This window comes from Meles meles, chromosome 14 (assembly GCF_922984935.1).
Source record: "Meles meles chromosome 14, mMelMel3.1 paternal haplotype, whole genome shotgun sequence".
Lineage (NCBI taxonomy): Eukaryota > Metazoa > Chordata > Mammalia > Carnivora > Mustelidae > Meles > Meles meles.
This window is the reverse complement of record NC_060079.1, coordinates 16870441-16893064: the sequence shown is the minus strand read 5'-3', so window position 1 is coordinate 16893064 and position 22624 is coordinate 16870441. Positions and strand designations below refer to the sequence as shown.

Below are 22624 nucleotides of genomic sequence, written 5' to 3'. Positions count from 1 at the left end.
CATCAGATATCCTCTAAGTTTCCTTCAAACTCATATTTTGGCAAAAGAAAACAAAACAAAGTACCTCAAAATTTGTTCATGAGATAGTCTAAATGTAACGAATAAGAAAGCCTCTCATCATTAGACTACCTTCCTTGATAACTAAGTTATACCTTCTGAGACAAGGAGATAAAGCTAAGGGACAGTTAATCATTAGCTAATTATTAGTTGATGATAAAATAAAAATGGAACCTTTATTATCTATATTATTAACCCAGCAACTGATCTTTATATATATTTTTTTAAGATTTTATTTATTTATTTGACAGACGGAGATCACAAGTAGGCAGAGAAGCAGGCAGAGAGAGAGGAGGAAGCAGGCTCCCCGCTGAGCAGAAAGCCCCATGCGGGGCTGGATCCCAGAACTCCAGGATCATGACCTGAGCCGAAGGCAGAGGCTTAACCCACTGAGCCACCTAGGTGCCCCGCAACTGATCTTTAAAAATAAAAAAGTGTGACTATTCGTCTGGGAAGGTAAAAAACATACTTTGAGGTACTCAGATTAGCATGCAAATGCTTTTCACTTATTCAATTAAATCCAACAAATATTTATTAAGGCAGGCACTCTTTCTTTAGGTGCTGAAGACATGGCAATAAGGTGAGAACAAAAATGATACTGTCCCTGCTTTCATTAAGCTGAAGCTTACATTCCAGTGAAAAGAGGCAGAAAATAAGCAAGTAAAAAAAGAAGTCAGAATCGTGATGTAAAAAAATTAGCAGAGTAGGGAGCCAGTGATGGTTATGTAAGAAGGTGTGGTATTCTATTTAAAGTGATCAGGGAAGACTTCTCTGATCAGGTGTCATTAGCAAAATCCTAAATGAAGTGTAGAACCAATCCATTTTGGATACCTACAAAAAGAATAATGAAAGCAATAGGAAAATGCAAAAGTCCTGTGATGGACTCACGCTTACACTTTAGTTTTTAAGGGAAAGGCAAAGAGGCCTTTGCATGGCCAGTGTGTCTGCAACAAAGTAAGAAGGTGCATGATAAGAGATGATGTCAGAGGCAAGAGAATTGTTAATTTACCCTCAGAAGGATGGAGCAGTAAGGTCTGAGACATTTTAGGAAGAATAGTCTGACTGCAAGTAAAAAACAGATTGTGGAAAACCAACAGTGAAAGAAAAAGATGACTGTTTGAAATATGATGATATCAATGTGATACAGAAAGGAGTAAGGTTTTAAGTAGGAAGCAGTCACTCATTCTGGATATGTTTTGATACCAAGACAACATAATTAGGAGGGTATGAACTTAGTGTGTGAAAAGAGTCAAAAAGATTAAAAATTTTGGTCTGAACTACTTGGTGAATGGCAATGCTATTAAGTAAGAGAAAACTGAGGAATGAAACATTTGAGAGGAAAATCAGTCTGTAAAATTTAGAAAGAAGAGGCACTATTAGGAAAGAATAAAACAGAAGACCAAGGAAGTAAGAAGAAAACAAAGAAAGAATGCTGTCACAAAATACAAGTGAAAAGAGAATTTCAAGAAGGAAAGACTTTTAGAACAGAAATGTTAACAGGTCAAATAAGATGAAAACTGAGAATCTTAAGATGTAAGAATGTAAGACTACTGGTGACACTGACATGAGCCATTTTAAGAAAAAAATACTGAATGGAATAGGGGTCGATCTAAAACTAAATAGGACTCCAGGAATATAAGGATGTATTAACATATGAAAAGCAATTAATATAGTTCACCAAACTAAGAAAAAATTGAAGAAACATCATAATTATCTCAAATAATGCAAAAAAGTGTTTGATAAAACTTAGCACCTATTTATGATTAAAAAAAAACTCTTAGCAAACTTGTAGTAGAGAGCTTCTTAATTTGATCTAAAAATCTACAAAAGTAACCTACAGCATAAGCCATACTTAGTGGATGATTATTGAAAGCTTTGCACATGAGATCTGAAATAAAATAGGGATGCTCACTATTACAACTTCTGTTCAGCACTCCACTGGAAGTGTTAGTGCAATATCAAGGGAAAAACATAAAAGAATAAATATTGGAAAGAAAAATATAAAACTGCCATTCTCCGATGACGAGATTTTCTACAAACAAATGCTTCTGAGAAATCAACAAACTACTAGAATTAATAGAAGAAGAGCAATATAAAAGAAGAGTATATAAAGGTCGATATAAATATCAATTATATTTCTATATTTTTGGGACAAATAAAAAAACTAACATTTGAAAACCTCAAGTTATCTAGAAATAAATCTAGCAAAAAAAGTTTTCTACACAGAAAACTACCAAAGAGACCTAAATAAATAGAAGAAAACACTAAATGTATGAACTGGATGGTTTAATATCAAGAAAACACTAAATGTATGAACTGGATGGTATGAACAATGAAAATCCTAGCATTTTTGATGGAAACTGAAGGAATATATATATGTGTGTGTGTGTGTGTGTGTGGTGTATGTGTGTATAAATTTACATTTATATATGTATGTGTATAAATGCAAAAACCCAAGAATAGCCAAAGCAATCTCGAAGACCAATAAAACTAGATGACACACTATGAGATATCAAAATACACTAAAAAGGCATACAAATTATGATAGTGCTATACTGCCTCAAATGGGAAAACCCACAACAGATCAATTCTGGAAATGATCCCATTTATATAACGGTCATCGGATTCATAGCAAAAATTAAACTGTGATACAGTAGGAAGTCAACTTCAATAAACAGCACTAGGCCAGCTAGCTACTACATATTTGAAGTTAAAAGAGAACTCTGACTTGGGGCGCCTGGGTGGCTCAGTTGGTTAAGCAGCTGCCTTCGGCTCAGGTCATGATCCCAGCGTCCTGGGATCGAGTCCCACATCGGGCTCCTTGCTCCGCGGGGAGCCTGCTTCTCCCTCTGCCACTCTGCCTGTGCTTGCTCTTTCTCTCTCTCTCTCTCTAAAAAAAAAAGAGAACTCTGACCTTATGCCTCATGCCCTACACAAAATTTAATTCTAGATGGACTGTAAATACAAAGGTGAAAAGTAAAACAAAACTTTAGGAAGAAAACATAGAACAGTCTTATGGCTTTGGGATACATTAGGATCCAAAAGGGATAATCATAAAAGAAAATGAAACATGACATCTATTAAAATTAAGGACTTCCACTCATCAAAAAGCAGGATGGAAAGCAAGCCACAAGAAAGTGATATTCATGATATATACCCAACAAAGGTTTCATATCTGTCATAAAAACAGAATTTCCACAAAACAATAAGAAAATGATAGACAATTCAAATGAAAAAGGGCAAACACTCTGAACAGGTGTTTACCGAAAAAGGATAACTACCAAAAGACAATGTATGAAAATGTTCAACTTAATTTGCCATCAGGGGAATGCAAATTAAAACATAATTTGATCTACAGAATGCAAGACTATCTTTGCAAATCATATATCAAATGAAGATTGGTGTATAGAATAAAAAATTGCTATAATTCAATAATGAAAAGAAAACACAATGTTTTTAATGGGCAAAATTTTTAAATAGACATTTCTCTAAAGAAAATATACAAATAGCCAAAAAGCACATGAAAAGATACTAAACATGATTAGACATCACAGAGCTGCAGATAAAAAATGATACGTCATTTCACACCCACTAGGACAAGCTAGAATAAAAAAGACAATTAACAAATGTTGGCAAGGATGTAAAAAAACTAGAAACCTAACACACTGCTGATGAAAATGTAAAATGACAGAGTCACTTTGGAAAACAATCTGGCAGTTTCTCAAGTGGTTAAACATTGAGTAATGATAGGACCCAGCAAATCAATTCACAGATAGGTATCTACCAAACAGAAATAAAAATATATGTCCACACAAAAACTTGTACATGAACATTCACAGCAGCTTTATTCATAACATCCAAGGTGGGAAAAACACAAATGTCTATTGACATTTGGATTTATAAACAAAATTTTTCATATACAACAATTAATATAAATTAAAAGGAAGAAAGTACTGATACATGCTACAACATGGATGAAAGGTTATACACATTATGGCACATGCAATGAGATACAAAAAGACAAATATATGATCTCACTTATATGAAATATCTAGAGTACACCAAATCAGAGTCCAAAGTAGATTTCAGGTAGCCTAGGAGTGGGGAGATCTTCAAAGGAAATTGGGCAAACTGGCAAAAGACATAAATAACTACTCCATAAAAAAGAAAAAGTGTATGTACTATAAATAATATGATAATATGTCCCATCTTATCCAAATTTTCTAAAAATAAAAATTAAAACCACAATAAGATAATATTTTATATCAAACTTTACAATATAATTTTAAGGATATTAATTTTGAGAAAGAAGAAGAACTGAATATAATGTCTTTTTTAAATTTAAAGTCCTTTTACTGAATTTCTAATTTTTAAAATTTTTTTAAGATTTTATTTTTAAGTAATATCTATGTCTAATTTGAGGCTCAAACCTGGAACCCTGACATCAAGAGTCACATGTTCTACTGATGGTGCTAACCAGGTGCCCCTCACTGAATTTCTAATTTTAAGCTAAGTTTTAACTATAAAGGAATGCTCACTTTAGAATTATACTGGTAAACTCTAAGCAAATAGATGAAAAGTATATTCAAGGGGTAGCTCCTGTTACTGGTCTTGGCATACATAGTAATATCACAAAGGCATTTCATAATACCTAATTCATGTAAAATATATTTCAACATAAAATCTTCTAAACAATTCTTAATACTCTAGATAGAAAAAAATAGTTTTCCATAAAACCAAACATCCTAATGAGAAGCTTAATTTACTGAAAAAATTATTTCAGTAAAGAAATGCTGACAATGACTGATCTATTTAATAACCTACCACTCCTCAATCACCAGTCCTTCGAGAAAGAATACTCACTTCGAAGCAAAGATAGGTTATAGGATTTCAAAGGCAGAGCAATCTGAATTGAAATAACTATCTCCAAAAGTCTTCTCAATATTATTTCTGAAGGGAAAAATAATTTTATTCCTCTAACTTGAGACCTCACCTCTGTAATTTCTCAAATAGTTCATTTTCAGAGCAGCAGAGTTAACTGATAGAACAGGTTTGAGAGAACTAATGACGATGACAGATACTCCTTAGGAAAGACAAAGGCCAATACTTGTATTCATGACCTTCCCCTTTAATTTTGAAAAGAAATCATATGATACAACCAAATTCTTATGAGACCATAATCAGAAACCCAGGATTCATTACCAGAATTAGTACAGTTGTGACTAAAGCAAAGAAGGTCATAAAAAAAAAAAGGAACAAATGGCACAAAATGGGGAAAATTAAGTCCATCTAACTTGTATTGCTTATATTATGTAGTGATTAGAGAAAAGCTACCTTAAATATTCAGATATATGAAAAGCAGAGACAAATCACAAACTAATGTTTTGCTTATTACAAAAGAAAGATTGTTCACATTATAATTGAAAAATTAAGGAAATCCATGTAAAATAAAAATTTTAAAAATCCATGTAAAATAAAATGGACAAAACTTTTCTAAGAAACTTAGTTTGAATGTAAAAATAGCAAAGCAACAACTAGATAAAAGAATTAAGGGGAAATACTTGTCACTTTGAATAAAGACAGAGGAAAAAAGATTTCTTTAGTTTCTATCTTTACTCAAAATTTCTTATTTATATATATATTCCCTGCACCCAATTTAATTCAATGTCTACACTTAAGTCTCACTGCAAAATATAAAAGTAAATATTTGTGCATTAGCCAACAATAATGAGTAGTATGTGAAAAGAGAACGTATAGAGAAAATATAGTTACGGGTTGTCAGTTCAGCTATGAACATAACACAATAAAACCATCAACACATATCACTTACCTTTTCAAGTAAGTAGCCAATGACTAAAAAGCCTTTTCCACCCAGCATCTGTTCTTGCATGGCTACTGAACTTTTAAGGAGTTCAACCAGGAATGCCAAAAGAGTAGCACTGCATATAAAGTACAGATAATTTCATTATGTAATCATCAAATGCTCATTATAAACACAGTGTTCCATTTCAGAATTTTATTATGCCAAAAGATAACAACCAAATTCAAATCTAATCTCTATTTTGCTCAATGATTATTATACCTTATATTGTACAGTAATATGTTTTCTCACAAGCATGAGAAAACTAGTCTCATCTCTTTAAAATTAAATATCATAAATCAAAACATAAATGCATAGTTTCTTTTAATATTCCAAAGTCAAACACCGAAGGTCATCCACACATATGTACATTACCTGCTTCAAGTAAATCTAACGAAAGAAACATACGCACAAATATATCAATTCTCCACATTAAAGACTAATCATAATATTCTTTTAAAGAACATACTATCTTAGAGAATTTTAAATACGTATGTGATATTGCTTTGGAAAAACACACCTGTTTTTAAAATAAACTTTTCATTTAGACCTCTTTTTCAAAAAACCTTATTTTTTTTAGAAAATATCCAGAGAAATATGCAACATGTTATTTAATATGTCCATATATGCCCTCAGGAAAGCTCACAGGAACAGAAAAACAAATGATCTGTATAATATTGAAATGAAAGTGGCAGTTAATTACACAATGTATACACAAACACACAAACGCACACAAAGATAAGTGCCCAGACAAAGATAAAGCCCTTAATGTGTCTGTTGAATGAAAGAAGAAAACAAAAGAAAAATAAATGACTGCATTGAATTAAGCTTTGATAATATATTACTTCACAAAGTTATACTGAGAATTTTTCAACTAGCAGCATTAATACATGATGGCATTCCTAATTAAGAAAATATATATTCCTTCATTGTATATGGTTATTGTAGTTTAAAATAAATGATGACAAGCCAAACTTCATCAGTAATTAAAATATCTATTTGCTGTGTTTTGTAATGTACCCTAAATTATCTATTTATATTCACAAGAGTAAAACCACAAATTTCTAAATATATTTTAAATTCACCAGTACTCATTACTGCAAGGAATTAAGAAAATCTGTTAAAGAGGAAAACTTGGAAAAACTAAAGTCCAAAAGTGATTCTATTCTCTCAAGTTATTCTGCTCTTCTGGTTTCAATAGAATTGACAATACATTTCTCTGATAATGTGGCTATTCTTGTTCAAATCAGAAATATTCTCATTGAAAGAATCAATAGCAAAATTATCATTATTATAAAAACTAATAGTTTAATGGGTTACATGACATCAGTTAGAAAAACTAGAGTATATCTGGAAATAAAGTACTTCATTACAGGAAATTAAAATTGAATTACATTAATTGGCCCTGTTTCTTTAAACCACACAAAAAAAGTTAACTGGTATTACAAGTCAAAGATGTCCTTTTACTTTGTCCTAAAGTTAGACATTTACAAATAAACCACAACTACCAAAGAATCTTTGGGGATTTTTTTAATGTTTCTGTAAGGAAGAACAGCTATTAGGCAATCTATTCCATTTTTAATGAATTGTATCAATGATAAAATCCACTTCACAAATAACTGCACAGGTACTACTGTACAAAATACTTCTACCTAAATGTTTGAGAAGAATAAAGAAACAACTGCACAGAGATTACACAATGTCCTAATCTTTTCATGGAATTCTTACCTACACTTAACTTAATGATGTAGGGGGAAAGATGACTAAAATTCCTAAAAATCAGCACTGCCAAAAAGAAATGCCTATGGTCCCTATGGCCCATGGAAAAAAAATGCAAAAAAAAATTTCTTACAATAAATCACCCTCTATATAAAATTACCATGGATTTTCTTATTCTTTTCTATCAGAAGCACTACTCTTTATCAAACATCTAAGGAATTAGCTCAATCTTCTCTTCACAGTGGAGTTCCATTACAAAATCAGAAATATTAATTTTATTCCCAAATCTTAACACATGACTATGCTAACCCACATAAAGTTAATTTCACTTCAGTTTTAGCTACGACAACAATTGAAAAGTCAAATGCATTCACTAGCGAAAGTATTTTACATTTATACCTAAAACTGAATGCAATAGCAATACCACATCTTTTAAAAAAAAAAAAAAATCTTTAAAATAGGTATATTTGACATGGTGGATGTAATAGTAAATAGATGGCCATCTTCGAAGAGTTACATTTTCAAACATAATTTAACAAACTTACCAGTAACTAAAATGCATCGGATTGCTGCGGGGCTCACAATAAACTTGCAAAATTCTGTGTACTGCCATACAAAATTTCTCTCCATTCTTGCCTATTTCCAACTCCCCTAGATACAAAGGCAAATATAAAGGATACTTCAGCCCATTCCTATATCTCCTACATACCACTTCCTGTCTAGACACATCAGTTCATCTGCAGAGGATCTAAGTATATAGGATAACCCAAAACCAAGTATCTGTGTCAGCCAAAACTAGTATACACAACATAGAAGATTCTCTTGAAAAGTATAGCAATACCTAGAAACAGATTTTCACGGAATCTTTTACTTGACAAACAAAAAGCATAGTAACTTTTAGCTCATAAAATAAAATTGCTAAACTTTTCAATAGACAGTGCTATAACATATTATGTTCTATACGTAGCAATTCTACTTCAGGAATAGTTAAGGGTGTTTAATAATGCTGTCTCCCTTTAAGGAAAACGACACTAACAATCTATAGTGTTATTTTTAAAATATAATTACCATCTTCCAGTTCTTAGAAAGCTCCCATTAAATTAGACAATAGTATTCATTTCAAGTAACATAAAGTGCTAGGCCTTAGGAAAAATGAAGAAAATAGTATAATAATACCTCTAATGACAGCATATTTATTATCTCTCTAGAGCTTTCTGGTCCAAATTATTAAAGAATACCACATAGTTTTTGCACACAAATACCTGAGAATATTTAATAACTATGTATGAACATGACTAACTTCTGTTTCTAATGAAAAATATGTACTATATTTAGGTTCCATTAAAATTTATATATAGATTTGGATTTGATTTTAATATAATTTTATCCCTTTCAATTTGTCCATTATTTATTTTTTAAAAGTAACTAGTGTGGACAACTCATGTCATGTGATCCTAAAAGTTTTATTATCTTTGACATATTTCATTATTTAAAGATGTAATATATCATAAGGAAAGACCTAATATATAACAGAAATTATTAAGATTGAATATGTAACCTAAGTTCAGTTCAAAGACAAGTTCTTAGAATACAGAAACTGGCTTTTCAATCTGTTTTGTATTGAAACAAGCCAAGTACCTCAGCTAGATGAACTGCTTAAATATACTGAGAAGAATGGAATTCATAATGTAAAAAATTAAAGACTGCCCAAGATCCAATACCTCTTCCCCTTTTAAAGGGGTGTTTTTAATGTCTTAAGAAACACTACGGACAAAGTAATTGCCAGAACAAACTCAGAAGTAGATTAAGTTCCACTGAGATGAAGGTCCCAGTAAGGGTAACTCTTTTGACTTTTTCTAAGGTTTCATCTTTCATGTAGCCTAATTTGTTACTGAGGTATTTTGAAATCTTGCAAAGGATGATTAAAATTATATTAAATATCTAATACCATTGTTTCTATGCTATGTCTTTGACTAGAAAACTTTTCTGAGATGAGAGTGATCACAGCAGGAACAAAACTGTAAAAGAAATCAACTCAAGTCCATACCCAAGATAATTTCTCACTCAACACAATTAATTTCTAGTGACACACATAAAAAATAAGCCTCACAAAAGTCAGAAGAGTTAAATTCCTTCACAGTTCAAAATTAGAAAGCTCTAAACCAAAATTTCTAATTACAGGTACATCTAATGGTCACTTTTAGACAATGTATTCCTGAAGATGCACTCTTGTTAAAAGAACACTGCCTACCTGCCTATGTATGCAATGAACCTGATACGCAAACTGTCACATTCATCAGTTTGGACATCAAGTGGAGATACATGCTGAAATAAGTAAAATACATTTATCTGCAGAGTCAAATAAGAAAAACAGCGAAATGCAGCACAGTAAAATGTAAGGACAGATGGAATATACCGGTAGCACATGAAATCACTAAGCCTGCCTTTAGCCATGAAATATCTCAGTAATTTCTACCTTTTCTTACAGCCTGATAAAGAAACAGGCAGCCTTATAAATTAGAATTGCTAATACTGTCATGGCTATTTAAGAGTATTCATTAAAGGCCCTATTTTAATCAGGCTATTACACATTTTTACCTTCTTCTGGTAACAGATTATGACGTTATGTTTCATCTGCCTATGTTATTTCTGACAAAATATAGCCAAAAAGTCTAAGTTTATAAACTTATAACTGAAATATCTCAAAATCTTTCTTATATAGGAAACAAAATTTTAAAATTTTTACTTCTAAAGGAACTTAATCTAAACCTCTTATGACATAGTTGTATGTTATTATATAGTATTTACTGGTATTAACATAGTTTGAGAACAAAACAGCCTTTGATCAGCTCCATTCATAACTCTAAATAGCCAAAAGATACTTACTAAAAGGCTCTACTGTAGCAGAAATAATTCTCAAAGCCTACTATTTTCAATTTAATCCCAACTGAAAAATGACCACTTACAACTCTAAATGTGCTTGTCCCTTTATGAAAATTGAGTGGACATACTACAGTAATGTGTAATCCATGGATACATGAATACTTCAGAAATTTCATGATGTAACCTCCTAACATCTAAGAAGCTCAAAATTTCAAAAGTAAGACAGAGATACAGAGATACAGAGAGGTCATAATGACACATGTGTGACCTTAACTATGCATGCATCCTCTAATGCCGTTCAAGATCAAAATATGCCATAGCAGGGAGGCCAAATGGCCAGTCCTTTATCCTGGTGCTAGCTCCATTTTCAGCCAAGCCCAGCCTGTTTAACAGAAGCAGGTTAAAAAGTACACCCTAGAGGTGCTAAAATTATCCAATAAGGAAAATAGTAACAGCTGACTACACAAAGAGCTGAAATAATTATTTCATATTCAGGCTTTATAGGAATTTTCTGTTGTTTTTAATTATCTTTAAAATAATCAGGCAAAAAAAAGCCTGACTTTTTTTTATTCCTTCTTTTCTTTTGTGTTTGTGTATACAATTCTAAAAATGACAGAATTGTAGATTTGTATAACCCCACCACAATCAAGATATAGATCAGTTCCATCACACCAAGAAAAACCTTCATTTATCGTATCCCTTCACAGCTTTATAATCACATCCTTCCAACTCCCATCATCTTGAATAACTACTCATCTCTTATCTATCACTACAGTTCTGACATTTCAACAATGTCCTATAACTTGAATCATACAGTATGCAACCTTCTGAGTTTGTCTTTCTGACCTCAATATATTGCCCTTGAAACACATCCCAAGTAGTTGTGTATGTCAAGAGTTCATTCCTCTAATTGCCGACTAGTATTTCATTTTATAAATGGATTACCACAGTCTGTGTACATCTAAGTTGTATCTAGTTAACAATTATGAATAGGACTACTATAAACATTCATATAAAGGCTTCTGTGGGAACACAGTTCTCACTCATTTCTCATAAATACAAACCTATGAGGAGAGAGGCTGAATAAGAAGGTAACTGTGTATGTTTAACTTCGTAATAAACTGCCAAACTGCCAGAGTGGCTGTACCATTTGGCAATCCCACCAGTAATCTATTCCAGTTGCTTCTCATCCTTGCTAGCACTTGGTGCCATGAGTATTTTCTATTTTGGCTATTCTACTAAGTGTGTAGCTATATCTTAAGCTAGTTTTAATATACATTACCCTATTGATTAATGATGCTAAACATCTTTTCATGTGCTATTTTGACATCCTTATATCCTCTTGGGTCAAGTGTCTGTTCAAGTTTAAGCCCATTTTTTAAATTGAATTTTATGTTTTCCCACTATTAAAGCTTAAGGGACTTCTTTACAAATTTTTGATATAATCTTTTGTCAAGTAAAAATTTTTCTACCATCTTCCTCCAGTCTGTAACATGTCTTTTTGTTGCATCTTTGGAAAAGTAAAAGATTTTAACTTTAGTGAAGTCCAAGTCAAATTTATCAATTTTTGTCTCTTTTATGTACATCCTTCTATTGTCATGTCTAAAATGATGTTGCCTAGTCTAGATTACAAAGATTCTCCCCTATATATTTTCTTCTATAAGTTCGAAAGTTTTATATTTTAGATTTAGAGTTAATTTTGAGTTAATTTTTTTAAGGTGTGAGGTTTAGGTCAGGAACCATTTTTTGGCATATAACTATCCTTCCTCCCTTAGACTGATTTTGCACCTTTGCTACAAATCAATTGTCCATATATGTGCAAGACTATTTCTAGACTCTATTCTGTTGTAAAGATACATGTCTATCACCTTGCTGATATCATATACTGTATTCTTTATTAGAACTTTATAGTACATCTTAAAGCCAGTAAGTATTATTCCCTCAACTTTATTCTTCTTCAAAGTCATTTCAGCTATCCTTGTTACTTTATCTTTTCATATAAATTTTAGAATCACCTTGCGTATATCAACCAGCAAAGCTAGCCAGGATCTTAATTGGTATTGTGTTAAATCTAGAGGTCTGTTCAATGACATCTTTACTATTTTGAGTCTTCCTATACATGAGCACAATATATCTCATCATTTAATTAATACTTTCATTTCTTTCATCAGTGATTTATAGATTTCAGCACACAGATCCTTACATGTTTTGGACATTGATATTTTCAATTTCTTGGACATTGATATTCTTCAATTTCTGAAGCTATTGTTAAAGGTATTTTTCACTTGGTTTCCTACTATACATTGCTAATGCACAGAAATAAAATTTATTTTTGCATGAGAAACTTGTCTCTTGCAAATTTTCTGAATTTGCTTAGAATTTTGAGTGTGTTAATCCTTAAGAATTTTTTACATAGACAATTATATCATCTGTAAAAGGGACAGTTCTGTTTTTTTCCTTTCTAACCTGAATGACTTTTGATTCTTTATCTTGCTTTACTGCAATGGTTAGACCTCTAATTTGGATCAAAATCACAAAGGTACGGCTCAGAGCTGAATTCATACATAACGTTATTGAGCTACTTCCCAGGTTCTTCCCTTTCCATGATTTCCCCAATAATTTCTGGTTGTGGGGCCCTTCTTTTCATTTCTGCTTTCAAAATGCTAGTCTTTCAGTTTCCTCACTGTGCTGCACACTTCTATAATGCTGTTCAAATTCAGGGCAAACCAGTAGTAAAAGAGAGATAAAACAAAGCAATATAGAGGTTTCTGGTTCTGAAAGTAAAAATCCTGAAATCCAAAAGTCCATCCATTCTATCAAGTAAAAAGCTAAACAAACTGATATATATCAACAACTCTTCTAGGATCCAATAAGAGAGAAGAAGAACAGGGCTAACCAATGCCCTGAAGATTGGGGAGACAAACAGCAAACTATAGGGAGTCATGGATTATCAGAGCAGAGACACACAAGTGGAAATCACTATGGCAAATAGTGCCCAGGTAGGGAAAACGGAACTGTAATTGACAAATTGCCAGAATCTCAGCGGTTTCAACCCCTCATAGAGAGGGGTCATAGAGAGGATTCTACATTTATAGTATGATTTATTTCCAGGAGATCAAGCAGGTTTTCTTTTTTTTTCTCTCTTTTTTTTTAATTTATTTATTTTTTCAGCGTAACAATATTCATTGTTTTTGCACAACACCCAGTGCTCCATGCAAAACGTGCCCTCCCTATTACCCACCACCTGTTCCCCCAAACTCAAGCAGGTTTTCTTTTTTTTTTTTTTTTTTTTCCCTTTTTATTAATTTTTTCAGCGTAACAGTATTCATTCTTTTTGCACAACACCCAGTGCTCCATGCAAAACGTGCCCTCCCCATCACCCACCACCTGTTCCCCCAACCTCCCACCCCTGACCCTTCAAAACCCTCAGGTTGTTTTTCAGAGTCCATAGTCTCTTATGGTTCGCCTCCCCTCCCCAATGTCCATAATAAATAACGGGAAAAAATCCTCCTGGGCTTCCCAGGGGAAAGGAAAATGAACTTGAAATATACCAGAGCAATCTGTTAACAAGGCCTGCCCTCAGGAGAAACCAGTTAACCAATCCTAACCTGCTGAGGTATTTTAAGAGCCTAACTGACCCAGAGAAGGGAAATAGCCAACTATAGCCAACAACAGTCATCTTTTCCCACCCAATGGGGCTGAAAAAACCCTGAGAAACACTCGTGAAGTTTACAGTCCAGAGGCATAAACTGACAAACAAAACAAAACAAAACAAAACCAGTATTTAATCACAGGGCTAAGGATGCTTTGTCTCCCCAACACCTCACCACGACATTCCTACAGGCCTATTTATAGCAGTTCCTTTTACCAAGTTCCTGGTGTCTGACTATCAAGAAAAAATGATGCTAAGCCCTTATGGTAAGGGCTCTAACGGATAAAAGAGACATCGTAAGAGAACAAATGGACAACGTAAAAGCAGAGAGATCGAATTCCTAAGAACAAAAAAGAAATGCTAGCAATAAAAAATACTGTAAAAGAAATGAGAAATGTGTTTGATGGGAATATTAGTAGACTGAACATGGGTGAGGAAAAATTTGTAATCTCAAGTATATATCAACAGAGTCCTCAAAAACCAAAACCAAAGAGAACAAAAACTAAAAAAAGAAAAAGAATACCAAGGGCGGTGGGACAACTACAAAATGTGTAACGTACACATAATGGGAATACCAGGAGAAGAATAATAGAAAGGAACAGAAGAAATATTTTTTAAAAACAATGATTAAGAATTTCGCCCAAAATTTTTATCAGAAACCAAACCACATACTCAGAAAACTCAGAGAACACCAATCAAGATAAAAGTCAAAACAAACTATACCTAGGTATATCATTTTCAAATTAAAGAAAATCAAATATAACAAAAAATTCCTATAAGAAGCCTATAAGAAGCCAAGGGGAAAAAACACAATACCAAGAATGGAAGTAAGATAAGAATTACATCTGATTTTCCTCAGAAAGCATGCAAGAGAATGGAGTAAACAATTTAAAGTGATGGAGCGGGGGAGGGGAGGAACCCAGCAACCTCAAGTTCTCTACTCTGAAAAATTATCCTTCAAAAGTGAAGGAAAAATAAAGACTTTCTCAGACAAAAACTGAAGATATTTGTTGCTAGTAGACCTAGCATGCAAAAAAATGTTAACAAAATTTCTTTAGCAAGAAGGAAAATAATAAAGGTCGGAAACTTGGATCTATATAAAGAAAACCAAGAGCACTAAAGAAGGAATAGTGAAGGTAAAATGAAAACTTCTATTTTTTTTGAAAACTTATTTTAATTCTAAATGATCTAATATACAACAGTTTATTCAAAATAGTAACAGCAACAGTATTTCATCATGTATACTTATACATATGTATATATGCTTATGTATGCTTATATATGAAATTAATGACATATGAATGATACTAGGAATAAGAAGGAATGATTATTTTGTTGATATGAAGTATGCACAATACCCAGGAAGTTGTATATTGTTGATAGTAGAATTTAGTTGCAAACTCTGTGGCAACAATTTAAAAAGGTTAATGAAGTAATTTTAACTGATATGCTTCTAAGAAAGGAGTCAAAATGGAATTATATAAAATGCTTACTTAAAATCAAAAAGGCAGAAAAACAGTAGAAGATGAAAGCAGAAACAAAGAACAAGAGAACAAATATACAAGAGTAACAAACATGGTACCTATTAATCCAACTACATAAATAATCAACTTGAATGTCAATGTCTAAATGCATCAATTAAAGGTCAGAAACTGTCAGGATAAAGTAAAAAACACAATCCATCTATATGTTGTCTAAAAGAAACCTAGTTTAAATATAGACACATACAGATTTAAAGTATATATAGGAAAAAATATACCATGTTAACAACAATCAAAAAAAGTAGAAGTACCTACATTAATTTTGTATATAGGAGTCTTCAAAGCAAGGAAAGTTATCAGGATTAAGAAGGGCATTATATAATGATAAAGATGTCAATTCTTCAAAAGGCATTACATTTCTTAAAGTGTATGTGCCTAACAACAGAGCATCAAACTAGTGAGGCAAATACCACGTTTTGCATGGAGCACTGGGTGTTGTGCAAAAAGAATGAATACTGTTACGCTGAAAAAATAAATAAAATGGAAAAAAAAATAGACAAATACAGCAGGCAGAAAATCAGTTAGGACATCACTGAACTCAACAACACCAACAAATAACTGGAGATAATTGATATCTATACATGACTTCATCTGACAACAGCTGAATACATATTTCTCTGAAGCTTACATGGAACATTCACTAAGTAAGATCAGATTCAGGGCTATAAATGGCATCTTGCAAATTAAATTTTCTCTTTATTTAGTAAAGAGAATAAAAAACCGTATATGTCTACTCTCAGATCACAATAAAATTAATAATTAGAAATCAAAACCAGAAAGGTAACCGGAAAATCTCATAACACATGAAGATTAAAAGTGCATTTCTAAATAACATGAGTCAAAGAAATCTTAAGATATAGTAAAAATATTTTGAAAGAAATGAAAACACAACTTAGTATAATTTTTGGAATGGAGTGAAAGCAATGCTTACAAGGAAATTTACAGCACCGAATGTTGTGATACTGTGATTTATAATATCAATATACATATTTGGCCTTCATCCCTCTTTCTGGCACAAAGTTCCTAAAACCCTTGAAATTTCCTAAGTGATGAGTGTGAGAAAGATGTCTTTTGTCATGTTAATGAGATGACTTTTGAAATTCAGCTAAGGAGAAGACCTAGTTGCCAGTGAAGCCAACCATGTGATTAGAAGATTGGAACTTTCAGTTTCACTTGCCCCACCCAGTCTTTCAAGAAAGGAGAGAATCTGGAGACCAAGTTCAATCACCAAGAGCCAATGACTGAATCAATCATACCTATACAACAAAATCTCCATAAAATCCCAAAAGGGCTTCAGAGAGCTGGTCTGTAAGCATATGGAGATGGTGGCAGAGTGGCATGACTGGAGAGGACATGGAAGCTCTGTGCCCTTTCCCCACACATTGCCCTATGCATTTCCTCCATCTGGATGTTCATTTAACCATTCTTCTGTATCTTTCATCGTATCTTTTTATCATAAACCAGAAATCCAGTAATTAAAATATTTCCCAGAGCGCTGTGAGACACTCTAGCAAATTAATTCAACTGAAGGTGGTGGTGGTAGGAACCTCTGATTGACAGTCAGTCTGTTACATGTTCAGGTAACACCTGGCATCAGAAGACCAAGGAGGGGGTCAATCGAATTTCCAGTCTATAGTCAGTTGTTCAAAAGCACAGGCTATAATCTGGGCTTGTGAGTGGTGTCCTAAAGTCAGAGCAGCAATCTTCTAAGACTGGGCCCTTAACATGTGGGATCTGACACTATCTCTAAGTAGACAGTATCAGAATTGAATTAGGGGCACCTGGGTGGCTCAGTCATTAAGTGTGTGCCTTCAGCTCAGGTCATGATCCCAGGGTCCTAGGAACAAGCCCCACATTGGGCTCCCTGCTTGGCAGGAAGCCTGTTTCTCCCTCTCCCACTCTCCCTGTTTGTATTCCCTCTCTGTGTGTGTGTCTCTCTCTCTGTAAAATAAATAAATAAATAAAATCTTAAAAAAAAAACAAACGAATTGAATTGTAGGACAACCAGCTAGTGTTATAGAGAATTGTTTGGTGATGACAGTGGTATAGGGAACCACCTCTACACACACACAGGAATCATGAGTTCAAACCTCTATTATGCACTCTAGAAAAGAAGAAAGATCTAAAATAATTATCTACATTTCCACCTTTGGAAACTAGAAAAAGAAGAGTAAACTAAATCCAAAGTAAGCACAAGAGAAGAAATAGTAAGAATTAAGGTATAAATGAAGGCAACTGAAGAGAGGAAATCCATAGAGAAAATCAATGGAACAAAAGGCTGATTCATTGAAAAGATCAATAAAACTGATTAAGCGTCAAGCCAGTCTAAGAAAAAAAAGAGAGAGGACACAAAATACTAATATCAGAAATGAAAGAAGGGATGTAACTACAGATCCTGTGGAAAGTAAAAGGACAAAATGAATACTAGGAACAATTCTATGCCCACAGATTTGATAACCTAAAGAAAAGGACCAGTAACCTGAAACACACAACCTGTCAAAGCTCACACAAAAAGAAAGACATTCTGAATAGATCTATATCTATTAAAGAAACTGACTCAATATTTAACAATGTTCCAAAACAGAAAGCACCAGGCCCAGATGGGTTCACTAGTGAATTCTATCAAACAATTTAAATGGAAAGAAATTATACCAATTCTCTACAATATCTTTCAGAGGGTCGAAGCAGAGTAATTACTTCCTAAATCATTCTTTTTTTTTTTAAAGGTTTTATTTATTTATTTGACAGACTGAGATCACAAGTAGGCAGAGAGGCAGGCAGAGAGAGAGAGGAGGAAGCAGGCTCCCTGCTAAGCAGAGAGCCCGATGCAGGGCTCGATCCCAGCACCCTGGGATCATGACCTGAGCTGAAAGCAGAGGTTTTAACCCACTGAGGCACCCAGGCGCCCCCCTAAATCATTCTTTGAGCCCAACATCACTCTAATACCAATACCAGACAAAAAGATTTTAAGAAAACTATGGACCAGTATCTCCCACAAACTTAAGTACAAAAAACCTCAACATAATATGGTAAATTGTATCCAAAAAAGTATAAAAAGAATTATACAACACAACAAAGTGGGATTTCTCCACAGTATGCAAGGCTAGTTAAAGATTCAAAAATCAATTAATATAATCTATCACATCAACAGCTAAAAAAGAAAAATGGCGTGCTCATATCAATAGATGCAGAAAAAGCATTTGACACAATTCAACAACCATTCATGATAACAAGCCCTTAGTAAATAAACAAGAACTTTCCCAACTTGATGAAAACTATCTATAAAAACCCTATAGCTAGGGGCACCTGGGTGCCTTAGTCAGTTAAGCAGCTGCCTTCGGCTCAGGTCATAATCCAGGATTCTGGGATTGAGTCCTGAGATGAGCCCTGTGATGGGCTCGCCACTCAGCAGGGATCCTGATTCTCCCTCTCCCTCCACGTTCTCTTCCCCGCCCCACGTGCTCCCATGCTCGAGCTCACTCTCTCTCTCCTGCTCTCTCTCTAATAAATAAAATCCTAAAAACAAAAACAAAAACAAAAACCTACAGCTAACATCATACTTAATGATGAAAGCCACAAAGTTTTCCCACTAAGATCAGACACAAGGCAATGATGTCTCCTCTCACCACTCCTTCTCCACATCATACCAGGAGTCCTTGCTATTGTGATAAAAAAAGAAAACATACAAATTGGCAAGGAAGACATGAAACTGTCTTTATTTTTTAGGTGGCATGATTATCTGTATAGAAAAATCCAAAAGAATATACAAAAATCCTCTTGGAACTAATAAGAAATTACAGCAAGCTTGCAGGATATAGATTAATTTAAAAAGTCAATTATTTTCCTATAAACCAACAATGAACAAGTGGAATTTGAAAGTAAACTTTCAGTACTATTTACTTTAGCAACCCCCCCAGAAATACTTATGTGTAAATCTAACAAAATATATACAAGATCTATATGATAAAAATTATAAAACTCCAGAATGATATAAAAAATAAACTAAATAAATGGATAGTCCAGGTAGATGAATAGGAGGAATAAATACTGTCAAGATGTCAGTCCTTCCAAATTGATCTATGGGTTCAGTGCAATACTAGCCAAAACCCAGTAAGTTACTTTATGAATAGTCATAATGTATTCCAAAGTTTATATGAAGAGGCAAAAAATAGCCAACAAAGTACTAAAGAACAAAGTTGGAGGACTGACACTACTAACCTCAAGACTTACTATAAAGCTATAGTCATCAAGATAGTGTGGTACTGGTGAAAGAATAAAAAATAGATCAATGGATTGAACAGAAGAGAGAGCCCAGAAATAGACACCAATAAATAGTTGGTTGATCTCTGACAAATGGAGCAAAGTGTCTTCAATAATGCTGCTGGAAAAATTGGTCAACCACATGAAAAAGTAAATCCAGAAAACAGACCTTACATGCTTCACAAAAATTTACTCAGAATGGATCACAAACCTAAATATAAAATGCAAAACTAAGTAACTCCTAGAAGATAACATAAGAAAAAAAACATACAAGACCTCGAGTATGGGGATGACTTTTTAGATACAACACCAAAGACATAATCCATGAAGAAATAATTGGTAAGTTGGACTTCATTAAAATTAAAATCTTCTCCAGGAAAGACACTATAAAGAGAATTAAAAGACAAACCACAGACTGGGAGAAAATATTTGCCAAAGACATATTTGATGAAGGATTATTATTCAAAATATAAAAAGAACTCTTAAAACTGAACAGTAAGAAAACAAAGATGATGATTAAAAAACGAACCCCAGGTCTGAACAGACACCTCACTGAAGTAGATATACAGATGACAAATAGAGATATAAAAAGATGTTTCACATCACGTCATCAGGGAAATGCAAATTAAAACACTGAGATACCACTACACACCTTCTACAATGGCCAGATTCCAGAACACTGACAACACCAAATGCTAATGAGGTTATGGAGCCACAGGAACTCACATTCACTGCTGGTGGAATGCAGAAAATGGTATGACTACTTTGGAAGACAGTTGAGAGGTTTTTTACAAAACTAAACATACATTTATCATATGAACCAGCAATCACGCTCCGTGATATTTACCCAAAGGAGTTGAAAACTAAAATCCACAGAAAAACCTGTAAGTGTTTGCAGCTTTAATCATAATTGCCCAAACTTGGAAACAACCAACATGTCCTTCAATAGGTGAATAAATAAACTGTGCTACATACAAAGGAATGTATATATTCTGTGCTAAGAAGACATGAACATCGAATCATGAAAAGCCATGGAGGAATCCTAACTGCATATTACTAAGTGAAAGAAGACAATCTGAAAAGGTTACTTATTGTATTATTTCAACTATGACATTGTGGAAAAGACAAAAGAAGAGACAATAAAAAGACCAATGGTTTCCAGGTGGAGAGTATGAGCAGCAAAAGGATGAATAAATGGAGCACACAGAATTTTTAGGGAAGTGAAGATACTTTTTCTGTTATTATATGATAGATATATGTCATTATACTTTTGTCCAAACCCATAGAATGTAAAACACCAAGAGTGAATTCTGAGATACAATAGACTTTGAATGATTATACTGTAATAATTTAGTTTCATCCTTGATTAAAAAAGAAGTGTCATTCTGGTGAGTGACATTGACTAAGGGAGAGGGTATCTATTTGTGGGGAAAGGGAGTGTAGGGAAATCGTGGTACCGTCTTGATTTTGTTGTAAACCTAAAACTGCTCTAAAACAATGAAGTCTCTAAAAAAATTAACACAAATTTTGGGGTGCCTGGATAGCTCCATCGTTAAGTGTCTGCCTTTGGCTCAGGTCATGATCCCAGGGTCCTGGGATGAGCCCCCGGTTGGGCTCCCTGTTCCAGGAGATGCCTGCTTCTCCCTCTCCCACTCCTCCTGTGTACAGTCCCTCTCTGGCTGTCTCTCTGTCAAATAAATTTAAAAATCTTTAAAAAATTTAAAACAAATTCTAAAATTTAAAAATAAGAATATCAAAAGCAAAAGAAATTATGCAGAGTAGAAAGTTTTGGGTTTTTATTTAAGGCATGTTGATTTTGAGATACCTTCTACATGGTTTGGGTATAGGGACCTAAATAGAAGATAACTAGAGAAGAAGTTTGGGAGTTGTCAGCCTAGGTAATAAGACCGTGGACCTAGAAACAAAATAAAGTAAAAACAAAATTACAATACTAAACTGAGTAGAATCTCCTGATGATGCCTTATTAATTCTTTTCTTAAAGATTCAACTCAGTGCACATATTGGTCATCACATCCAGGGAAGAATAAGGAAAAATAGCCTCACCAATGGGGAGACTCTTAGTATTATACCCACTTTACATCAGAAAATCTGGGCTGCTGAAAGTGAAGAGATCAGCATGTGACAATAGTTCTTGTAAAAGCAAATAATATTTATTTTAGCTTTAGACTCTGATTATCACAAAACCAAAATGAATGAAGAATTTTTCTTATTTCTAAAAGGAATACAAAGACAGAAAAGTTAGAAGAAATGAATGCTATTTCATGTGAAAAATAACAAGATTGTGACAAGATTGATTGAAATATCAAAGGAGAAATTACGTGGATATACAAACTAGAGGAAAATTAAGGCAACTAATTCAGTAAAGATGTGCTTATGGTTGCCAAAATTTCTGCAACAAATAATTTGCAGTTACCCTTTTAACAAAGCAATTATCTTTTTGGGATGGGGGCAGCAAAGATAAAGCAAAAGCCTTGACTTCTACAGAGCAAAATAAGATACTGTAAAATGAAATAACACTCACTAACACAGCATTAAAAATGCATTTCACTAAATTTAAAGGGAACTTTTTATGAAAGAATCATTGTGAAGGCAATCACTCCTTATAAAAAAAAACACTTTAAAATGGACAAA

The 22624-nt window shown here is 33.4% G+C and overlaps 1 protein-coding gene across 7 annotated transcripts in view; it reads right to left on the bottom strand.

Annotated features, from left to right (window-relative positions):
* NBEA (neurobeachin) overlaps nt 1-22624 on the bottom strand; it is a 687041-nt gene that overhangs the window by 528686 nt on the left and 135731 nt on the right. For 6 of the 7 annotated variants that reach the window (XM_045977917.1, XM_045977919.1, XM_045977920.1 and 3 more), the window contains exon 11: nt 5888-5996. In XM_045977917.1, coding sequence (XP_045833873.1) covers nt 5888-5996 — 109 coding nt within the window. Of the gene's footprint in view, nt 1-5887; nt 5997-8181; nt 8288-22624 lie in introns of all 7 variants that reach the window. The other variant, XM_045977922.1, reaches the window with a different exon arrangement.